The following is a 10,904-nucleotide window of genomic DNA, read 5'->3' as shown; positions in this document are numbered from 1 at the left end:
CCACCGCGCGTCAATTTTCACGCGCGAAACGAGTCGGTCACGCGAGATAGAATTAAATCGGTTGGGGGTTTTTTTTTTAATGCGAAACAATCCGATAACAAGAGCTTCTCCTAAGAAATTGATAATCAACGAGACTCTTTGACCCGCGAGGAGTTTAACAGTTTTATGTTTATAATTAGTAATTGCGAATTTATTTGGTAATCGATAAATCGACAATACTTTTAATTATCTCTGCACATAAATAAATTCTATATATGTATATTATATATTCTGATTTTTTAGTTGTCTATTTTTCTTTTTTACAATAAATCTCTACGCGAGAGAAACACCCTCGCAAAATGCCAATTACCGCGAGTTTTTGGAAGCCTACAATAGAGTTGAGTGAAATAACAAATCTGCTGACCGAGGTCTCTCTCGCGTGACGCTCGTAGCCAGCGCTACTCCATTCGCGCAGCGATTGCGCCGTACAAACGCTGAAGGCGTCTGGTTTGGAGGGTACGGGCGCGGGGCGCCGGGGTAGGGCGAGGCTATAAAAAGACGCAGGTGAGGGGCGGAGGCCAGTCGGCTTCGATCTGTCAGGCGAGTCGTGTGCGTGATACTTGAGGGGGTCGGCGTTACGTACGATTCTCTCTCTTGCTCCCGCTCGCCGTGAAACGATCACATCGATTCGCCGTCGTCATACTGTCGGCGCGTCAAACTGTCGCCGCTCGAGGACGATGCGGCCGATGGTCAGTGAAACGACGAGGACCGACACCGCGTGACTTTAACACACGGACGCGCGCGCGCGCGCGTGACATTCCGCGCTCCAGGAGTCAACGAGCCCAGGAGGAGAAGGACTCCAGAGTTCTTCACGTGCGCTCTACTCTCTCTCTCTCTCTCTCTACCTACGCTAGACCTCCAACGTTGGAAAGGATCGATAGGCACACAGGCAGGCGCCAGTGGGTGGTGTGTATGTGCGTGTGTGTTTGCGGGGTGGCGCGCTGTCGTCGAGCGATCAAACCCAGGGTAGAGGGAAACCTGAGCGCCGTCGGATCGATCGATCCATCCATCCCGGCCGATTCCCTTGAGTAGTCCTCGAGTGGCCGCCGCTACCCGCGGATGAAGGCGATGGTGGTGAGCCCGGTGAGCGGCCGCGTGCCGCCCGATCATCGTGGCGTTCTACACAACGGTTTGGGGATCGGCGGCACCAGGCGCGACCTCGAGGCCGAGGAGGTCGCCGCCTACCTGACGAAGCTGCGCTCCCTCGTGCCGGACATGCCGCGCAAGCGGAAGCTCTCCAAGCTCGAGGTGATCCAGAGGGTGATCGAGTACATCTGCGACCTGCAGACCGCCCTGGAGGAGACGAATCAGTCCGCGACGCACCAGGACGCGAAGACGACGACGACGACGACGACGACCGCCATCACCACCACGACAACGGCGGAGACGACGGTCACGGCGACGACGCCGCAGTCGTCCCCGAGACAACCGCTGCCGAACCCTGTCGCCACCACCACGATGACGACCGTCACCACGGCAACGTCCGTCGTGGCCGCGACGGTCGCCGATCGGTGACCTGCCATCGACCGGACCCTCTAGGGTACGACGGGAGGAGGTCGCGGTGCTTGAGGCGCATCGTAAAACGTTCCGCTTCTCGAAGAGGACGTCTGCTGATCCGGCCCCGATCGACCATCGTCCGGAAGAGGACTTGCCACTTCCAACCTGGGGGACCACGTCCACGAGGGGCGACGCACATCCTAACATCCCGAGGAGACGAGAGGAACGACGGGGAGAGGAACGTGCTTTATTTTTCGTTCGATCGAAGAGCGCGAGTTTCCCCGCGCGCCGGTTTCTCGTGCTCTGCGCCCTTCCCAACCTCCCTTCCCCGCGGGAGGGAGGAAAACTGTAAATACACTTGTACATACGCTCATCGCCATTCCACGCGAGATCTCTCTCACGGTTATAAGAACCCGGCACGATTTTGTTGAACCCCCCATTAAATCTTTCGCCCCTTTCTTTCTTTCGACCCCTTAGGATCTTGTCATTCTGTTACTTTTTTCTTTTGTTCCTTTTGTTTAACCAACTGCGCGCGACCGAGAAGGTGAATCCAGCGGGACCAGCGATCGAGTCCTCGAGAACCGTGACAATCTTTCTTTCTTTTTTTTTTTTTCCATTCAGTAAACTCCACTCTCGTTGTGCGAGACCAGGAAGCTGGATCGACTCGCGCCGTCGAACGCTGGCGTCGTGCAAGTGCCGCTCGCAAAACGCTCTCGAGTCATCGCGTGGCGCCCCGCCCAGCCAATCTCGCCGATCGATCGCCTTTTCCCGCGGAGGTCCTTCCTGGAGAACGCGCCTCGTCGCCGGGTTGCGCGCGCGCGAGCGGGCGAGGAGAAAACCTCCTCGAAGCCGCGCGACGACGAATCGATCGAGTTCCGAATTTCGGATGCTGGAGGAGGCTGGAAGGGACGATCGGACCGGCTGGCGAGATCCCGAGGCAAAATCCTGAGAAAGGACGAGCCGATGAATGTACATTTTCCGTTGTTTATTTCGTTGTCGAGAGCTGTCGTCAACGCGGGTATCCTTGATTACTGTATAGTTGTCGCACTGTCGTTGTTATTATAGTATCTTATAATTTAGAAAGTGCTGACTCCCGTTCTTTCACCCCCCCCCCTCCCTCTTCGACCCGCGTAAATATTGTTGTATATTTGCAAAGACTGAAAGGCTGTAACATACATCATTGCGCGGGCGTACTGCACTCGTACACACACGAAATAAATGCAAACTGTGTCTATAATTTAGCCTCGTGCGTTTGTTTTTGTCCTGCGAACAGCGAAGTCCCTGTTGTCCTCTCCCGACGGTCTATCCTCTATCGAATTCGAATTCTTTCTAAATACCGGAAAAACGTCGAAAATGGAAAAAAATAGCGAACAAGAACAGCCAAATTAAAAAAAAAAGAAACGAAGGTTTTATCGAGAAATACGTTTCACATTAACTTTGAGATATCTCGCACGTTTGTTATTCGAGTTTTCCCGAATACAAGTATTAAAGACGTCTATTACTCTTATCTGAAGAAACGAGATTCGTTGACTTGTCGTATTAAAAGGTATGGCGCGATTGGAACTTGTAAAGATATTAATGCGCTATTTTGTTCCTCCAATTTCGTTTTTTTTTTCACGTCTAATAAATGATAAAAATAAAGTGAAAAAGCATATCATTTTCAGAGGAATACCGACTTGCTACTGCGATATTATATGATCATTAAATTTCGTTAAGTATTAACGAATTAAAAGATATACTCGTATGTCTATATATATTATACAGATATTTTGTTTCTGAAAGCGAGATTAAACTTGAGAGAGCAACCCCAGTCCGGTCGGATGTGCTTTCCGCGTCGTAAATCTGCAAAAGATTCGACGATATCGGGAGCGGAAGCCGGATGGCATTAAGCCAGGGTTGGAGGGAGCGGGGAGAGAGAGACGGGAGGGTTAAATAGGCGCACGTGCGCGCAACAATCTACGCACACGTGCGACAGAGGGATGACGGAGGGGTCGTTCGTCGTTCGTCGTTCGCCGCCATCACCAGTCTCGTCGGAAGGCGAAGGATGTGTGCGCGGACTTTGTACAAGGGCGACACGTCGTTCCGGTGGGGAACGGTGTAGGAGTTTCGCAAAGTCCCGTATTGATCGTCTTCTGACGCGCGGGTCACGTGCGCGTTCCTGGGAACGCTCGATCCGGGTTATACCCACGGGAACCGACCCCACGTCGTCCCTCGACACATTCTCTCTTTCTCCCTTATCTGACCGGCTTCCCTCCTCCTCGCTCGCGTCCGCTCAACGAGAGGAGTTCCCCCGTAACGCCGAGCGAGTTAGCGAGGGGGTGCATTTATTACTCCTCCGAGGATTTCGACAATCCTCTAAGAGCATTCAACGTCTAAGTGTATTAACCCTTCACGTGTGCCTTCGATTCTCGTCCTTTCGACGCGTGAAGAAATATCAGAAATTCGAAGGATGCCGAAGTCGATGTGTAAAATTTAAGAGAAAAGAATTGCTGCAAATTGCACGCGATATTTGGAGTCAATTATTCCATCAGCTGAAACATCGCTCGATTAACACAGATGAGTTTAATAAAGTTAAAAAGAATCAAGACGACAGTTTTCATCTCGAAGTTTTTTTCGTTATTGTATTCGTACTCTATCATAAAAAAAAAAGAATTTAATATTCGGTTTTAGACATTGGGATCTGTAAATTAGTTTTTAAAAATATCCCTCTCATATTTACAGTTACGTATATCAAATGAGAAATATTTTACAAAATAATATATGCTCTGATCCGATTTCGGACACTTACAAGATAGGTAGACGAAGGGGAAAAAATCTCTTCCAGAATGGTTGCTACACTGCCGCCTGTGATGATTGCAAGCACGCTGATAATGAAAATTAAGGCTGTGACTCACTATCGGGGACTATTTCCCTTCCTTGTCTCGGCACGTGCGACCATCAAACGCGGAGGGGACTGTTCTATGACAACCGACACGACGAGAACTATCCACTTTTATTTTTATTCCCTGCAAAACAATTTTATTTCCGATATTTATTATCGAATTTTGATCGAGTTTTTTTACGAAGAATATTTAATATCGTCTCTTCTTGCGACACGTTTTTAAACACAGTTTTAGAACTTTGATAAACCTCCTATTAATTGCAAAATTAATATCAAATAATCGCTATAGATAGAAAATATAAAAAAAATTCTAGATACAAAGAAGAAAAGTTTAACGCTAACTTTTCTCTGTTACAAATATAAAGAAGATGATATATATTTATTAATGAGGTAATTATGGCACGCATGCTGTATTTAACATTAATACTTGAAATAAACAACCATCTATATTAATAATCTGTACACATTATAAGGTTACATATTAATAAGTTTTATAAAGAGCTATCAAGCTAGTTTCGTCGAAATGTCATTGATAGTCGAGTACCTTAATTCTCTGTTATCAATGATAACATAATGACCTAACCACGAAAATCCAAGAAATATCTAAAAAACGTCCAAGGGACATATAAAACTTTTTAAGCGTCTTTGCGACGTCAGGAAAATTTTTAAATATATTTGCGACACTTTAAAAATCTTGAAAATCCTGCAGACGCCGTTGCATCAAAGTTTAAAACTTCTTTATAAATGCTTCATTTGGATACTTAAAATAGTTATCCAATTTCGATTTTAAAACAATTGTTCCCTTTTAATCATGGATTACCATTCCATAACATAATTAAATCGCATTGGTTAAATAAATAAAAACACGTAAACGTATTTCCCGTTCAATTACCCATTAGAGTTTAACCTGCGTTTATTTTGGCAAACAAAATTAGTAGCTCTTTCATAAAGAAAAAGATGTTAAAAATGTAATTTTTTTCACGAATACTGCTTCATTTACGTATCGAGAACATACATTTTGCAAATGGCTCATATAATACATGAATAAACAACAATACAAACGCAATCAATTTTTCAATTAGTTTTGCTAAATTATATCTCTATATAAATGCCTTAAATAAATTCTGCAGTTGCAATCATTACCAAAAAGTTTTATGTTTTGACTATTCAGTTTAACTTCTCTGTAAAAATGAAAAAGATAACAAAGATTATTCTAGATATTTAAATTTTTCAGTATAAATAATGATACGAAATTTAACGGAATCCAATGACGGTAAAAAACGATAGAAACATTGTAAAAAACTATTGGATTACGTCGAGATGACTCGTCGTTGAGGTATAGTATAGTAGATGTATACAAAATTGTATTTTCTCCCAATTGTTTTTCTGTCTTTCGCACCCAGTAAAACTTTTAGTCAACAAATTAGCGTTTTTTTTTTTTTCAAGCGTGCATACACGTGATATTTGTATCGAATTATTTAAGTATCATCTCATACACAAGAGACAAATCCGTACTTAATTAACGTCCTTTCACAATAATCAAGCAGTACAAGACGTTCAACGCGTAACAAAACCAGTTCGGTTTACACGCGAATTCCGAATTATGCCAATGTCCTATTAAGGTAACGGAGGCAAGATAAGAGAAATTGTCTTTACTAGACTCGAGTGGTCAGATATTCTCTGATGGAGTCTTTTTCTCGGCTGAGCCACGCGGCGTTCAATCTGATGGACTCCACGCTCTGCTGTACCGTTCGCTCGGTACCCGGAGTCGGGTGGCCCTCAAAGAAACTCTCTACATCTTTGGCTTGCTCTTCGGTGGCAAAGTTCTCGGTAGTGGACTTGACCAGCCGCGCCAGCAGGAAGCCGCCCTCGTAACGGTCCAGCAGGACCTTCCATTTTTCCTTGAAAAAATTCCACGCCATAACACGTCCCTTGTACGACAGACTCACGGACATGATGGCGAACACTGTGTCCTGAGCGCGAACTTCTTCGCTCATAGCGAAATCCAGGACCTTTCTCAGTAGAGTCTCATCTTTGATCGCGCCGAGCGACCGCAAAATCCGCTCCTTCTCTTCCTGAAGATCGGATTCTCTGTATAATTTTATCATGGTCTCGTAAGTGTTGGCATCACCCACGGATAGCACAGCTCGATAAACCGGACTGCGCAAATCGGCGGCGAGCGTTGTCGTGCCGTTCACGTGCAACTCAAATCTCCTCTTCGCTTCCTCGATAGTGTCTTGATCGTTTAGAACCGCCATGCGGCTCAGCACGAGAGACCTGAGTAACGTGTCTAAGTGACTCTCGTTTGGCTTAGGGTCCCAGCCTAGTCTAGCGTTAACCTCGCGGAACAGATTACGTCCGAACGTTTTGAGAGAATCCTCAAAGTCCAAGTGTGAAATGAGAGTGCCGATTTTACTTAGGATATTCACTATGTTAGACCAAACGGTGTAATTGTCCTCATGTAGAAACGCCTGCATCAACTCGAGCACTTCCACCGTGGACGCGTAACCCGCCTGCACCATCGCGAAGAGATCGTCCAGTAAGCCTAATCTGTCGAGAGGAGGTAACGTGTGATCCTTAATCGCGGGCAACAGAAGCGACAGAGTGGACTGACTGTAACAAGTACGATAAAAGCCGATTGTCCCGGGATTGAGCTTCAGCCATGTACCTTCGGGAACATTTTCGATCACAAATTCCTTGCTCTTTGTGTCTAATATGCCGTCGAACACTGTTTTGGTCGGATCCTGCGAGGAGCTTACACTTATCGGTATGAGCCACGCGTTATCCGCGCTGTTATCTACCGATCCGTCGGCCAGGAATCTCTCCTGGGACAACGATAGGATCTTGTTGTCGCCCTTCTGACGATAGTCGACCTTGACCACGGGAAAACCTTGTCTCTTGGTCCACGACGACATCACCTTGCGCACAGCTTTGTTACTGGCCTCTTCTAATGCGGCCCAGAGATCCTCGGTCTCCGCGTTGGCGTAGCTGTGTCTTTTCAAATACAGATTCATACCCTTTCGAAAATCGTCATCGCCTATGTACGCATGCAACATACGAATAACAGAAGCTCCTTTGTGATACGATATGTCGTCGAAGATCTCGTCGATCTCCGATGGATGACCGACTGGTACCTCAATTGGATGACTGTGCTTCAGCGCGTCTAGCTCCAACGCGCGGATGTACGTGTCTGTCACAAATTGCGTCCACATATCATATTCCGGGAAGAGATGCGCGACGCAAAGGAACTCCACGAACGACGCGTAGCCCTCGTTCAGCCAGAGATGCGTCCACCATTCCATTGTCACGAGATTGCCGAACCATTGGTGCGCTAGCTCGTGTGCTACTATCAACGCGATCCACTGCTTGCGCACTGTCGACGTGTTCTGTGGATCCACGAGCAAACAAGTCTCGCGATACGTGACGAGGCCCCAGTTCTCCATGGCGCCGGACGAAAAGTCGGCGATCGCTATGAGATCGATCTTCGGCAAGGGATACGCGATGCCAAAGTAAGTCTTGTAGTAAGGCAATATCTTGGTGGCCACTTCCAAAGCAAACTGGCCCTGCTCCTTCTTGGATTTCGGTACGTAAACCCGAACTCTCACACCGTCACTAGACATGTCCTCGACGTAATCGAAATCGCCTACTACTACCGCCACTAAGTACGTCGACATGATAGGCGTTCTTTCAAAAGTTAACGTCTCGTGGTTGCCATTCGTAACTTTTTCTTTCACAGGCTGAAAATTAAAATTAAGAGGTGTATTTATATATATGTATTGATACTAAATGCTAGATACAAAAAATAACGGAGATTGATAGGAGAATGATAAGAGATTAATATATAAAATATGCAATATGTATACACATATCAAACGTAAAAAAAAGTGCAAGGAGCAAAAGAAAAAAATGTTTATACCTTCAAAATGAATTAGAAGAAGCAAGAAAAAAAGAGAAGCAAATAATAATATTACAGATGCCGGGCGCTGCTTACCATATTGGAAAGTGCCGTAAGACCAATCGGAATTTTTAGCGTAATGTCAAATGTGGCTTTGAGTGCTGGTTCATCCCAGCATGGGAAGCAACGTCTGGCATCTGTCGGCTCAAACTGGGTAACCGCCGCGTATTCAACGGTACCGTCCTCTCTGAAATCATAAAACATTCTACATTGGCATAGCTCTAGGGCACAACGCTCACCATGTTCGATAATCCGACGAGGGATGTCTGAGACGGAATTGTGAGATGTATATCAAAGGTGGCTTTAAAAGAAGGTTCGTCCCAGCATGGAAAAAAATTCCGCGCCGACGTGGGGCACAAATAGGTTACAGCGCAGTTACCATCTTGCCTTTGAAAGATACATACAAATACATAGTTTAAACATGGCCTTTGTTTATCCATGCATTACATAATTTTCAGGTGCTAAAATTAACAAATAATTGATTGAGATGCATTGTTAAAAAGAGCTTCTTCCTAATCAACACAACTGAACAATTTTGTAAGGATAATGAGTAAAATGGACCTCTTTAATTTGGAGTGGCAAGATGTTTCTTTATCTTCAAAAAATTTTGATTTATTATTATTTAATATTAAATATAAATTAAGTGAATCTTGGCGCTTAAAGCTTTGTGCCTATCTTATAAAATAGAATACAAAATAATCTGATAAAAAGACTTTGAAAGACTTAATACTCTCAAGTATTATACTGAAGTCCAGATTTAAAATAGTCCTTTCTCATGTCTTTAGATATTAATAACTCGTTTTATTTTTCTTCAAGCAAAAAATATGAGCCATTAATGCATTATCACATTTTACTAGCAGGAAAATCAATTCTCTTCATAAAGCTTGACAATAATATTTTACAGTACCAGATGTTTAATGGCTTTACAAGTTGATTTTTAAAATTCTTCTGATAAATTAAAATTTTCTGAAAGTCAGAATCAAATTCAAGCAGCTTTTAAGCTACAAAAAGAGAAGAAACATTTCTACTTGCCATTCAGTGGAATCAAAAGGCCATTTTATTTATCGACCTTTTATTCATATACCGTAAATTGCATTCTTACCCGCTATATTTGCTCCTATAAAAGCCCTTCATCTTGTCATTGATCTCGCCCACGAATTCTATATTCAGATATCCACTTTTACCAAGTGGCAGAGCCTCGGAAAACGCCAACGTGGCCGTTTCCTCAGATGCCGACAGCTCGATATTCTTGGCAGCAATCCTCTTACCGTCATTTCCGTTAAAAGTCGCGCTTTTTATATTAATTTCCAAGGAGTTCAACACAATGGTGTCTGTCGGACTTTCCACCTACAATACAGAAACAAATGATGTGCAAATAATCAGTGAAGTAAGCAATCGTGTTGCGCTGCGGAGATAAGCGTGAGATAAAAGAGTCTGAGGAAAAATAATAGATAACATCCGCAAATACGAGAGCAGAAATCAAAACCGCGCGCAGTCTCGCAGCGGAATTAACGGAGTAAATTGTCAAGGGGGATTAAAACCGTGCAATTGCCGGGCAATTAGGAGAGATAAGGCGGTCCGCCTTGATGTTTGCCAATCAGACTCGAATCTAAATGCTATTCAAATAGGCCACGTAGAACCGATGGCGCGACGGCGGGGAAGATGACAGGAGAGCGGAAGAAAGGGAGGGAAGGAGGCGTTTCTTGGTTATGTTTCCCATATGGCTAGCGGCTGCTTTGTTCTCCGGCTCCTATTCGATTACATTTTCTTCGCTTTTTAATTTGACGGCAGGATGGAGACGAGAGATAGAAAGAGAGATAGAGAGAGAGAGAGAGAAAGAGAGAGGAGGGAGGGAGGGCGAAAGAAGGGACGGACTCGGGGGGAGGGAGGGAAGGCGGCGGAGACAAAAAGGTAACTCACGTTGAGGTGTACGCTCTCCGTGCCATCGAAGGTGAAGGCGGTGAGATTCGGCGTCAGCGAGATATCGTAGTGATAGGGACGCACGCACGTCGGCAGACGGCGAAACGGCTTCTCGTCGCCCGACGACATCGCTACGCTCGGTGACGACGGCTCGCTGGCAACTTCACTCACTCTTGTACAGGAATAACAACGCGCGCGCTGGCTTCCACCGATCCCGACGGTACGCTCACACGCTCGTAACAGCCGCGACGACAACAGATTATCGTAGACTCCCTTCCCGTTTTGCTGACTCACAAGGCAACAGCGCACACTTACGCATGCGACGACGCGCGAGAACATGAGGCGAGAGTGAGGAGGAGCATACTGCGAGCGGATTATCGATACTCCGTTCCCGGTGCGATTCGATTGCTCGATCCTCCCGCCATCGAGGTCTCGATAATGCGGTCTGTTTTCACGATTAAAAAATTGATTTCTCACGCTGATAAAGGCAGTCTCTTTTTTTTTATATAGTTTCTTTAACGGTTATCTTTAAAAATCTACGTTACCAAAAAATTCTTTCGGGAGGAAGGAGGCGGGAAGGGTGAGAAACCGGCGTCCTTGAACCTCCTTTCT

General features: G+C 45.4%; 2 protein-coding genes across 4 annotated transcripts; one reads left to right on the top strand and one right to left on the bottom strand.

Annotated features, from left to right (window-relative positions):
• The first annotated feature begins 543 nt into the window (after nt 1–543).
• On the top strand, nt 544–2,777 carry LOC105829327 (DNA-binding protein inhibitor ID-2). Its single transcript, XM_012668077.3, has one exon. It carries the CDS (start codon nt 1,099–1,101, stop codon nt 1,552–1,554), a length of 456 nt encoding a protein of 151 aa, XP_012523531.1. The 5' UTR covers nt 544–1,098; the 3' UTR covers nt 1,555–2,777.
• A 1,807-nt stretch (nt 2,778–4,584) lies between these two features.
• LOC105829325 (puromycin-sensitive aminopeptidase) lies at nt 4,585–10,656 on the bottom strand. 3 transcript variants are annotated; one of them, XM_012668068.3, is made up of 4 exons: nt 10,293–10,656; nt 9,475–9,719; nt 8,612–8,759; nt 4,585–8,154 (listed from the first exon to the last, which is right to left on the bottom strand). In XM_012668068.3, the coding sequence occupies exons 1-4, from the start codon at nt 10,629–10,631 to the stop codon at nt 6,073–6,075; spliced, it is 2,814 nt and encodes a 937-aa protein (XP_012523522.1). In that variant the 5' UTR covers nt 10,632–10,656; the 3' UTR covers nt 4,585–6,072. The 3 variants fall into 3 exon arrangements, with proteins under 3 accessions (XP_012523522.1, XP_012523521.1, XP_012523523.1); XM_012668067.3 differs by lacking the exon at nt 8,612–8,759 and adding an exon at nt 8,409–8,559 and having other exon boundaries at nt 10,293–10,655; XM_012668069.3 differs by lacking the exon at nt 10,293–10,656 and having other exon boundaries at nt 8,612–8,833; nt 9,475–9,600.
• Between the last annotated feature and the right edge of the window lie 248 nt (nt 10,657–10,904).

Source organism: Monomorium pharaonis, chromosome 3 (assembly GCF_013373865.1).
Source record: "Monomorium pharaonis isolate MP-MQ-018 chromosome 3, ASM1337386v2, whole genome shotgun sequence".
Classification (NCBI taxonomy): Eukaryota; Metazoa; Arthropoda; class Insecta; order Hymenoptera; family Formicidae; genus Monomorium; species Monomorium pharaonis.
This window is presented reverse-complemented; position numbering and strand designations above follow the sequence as displayed.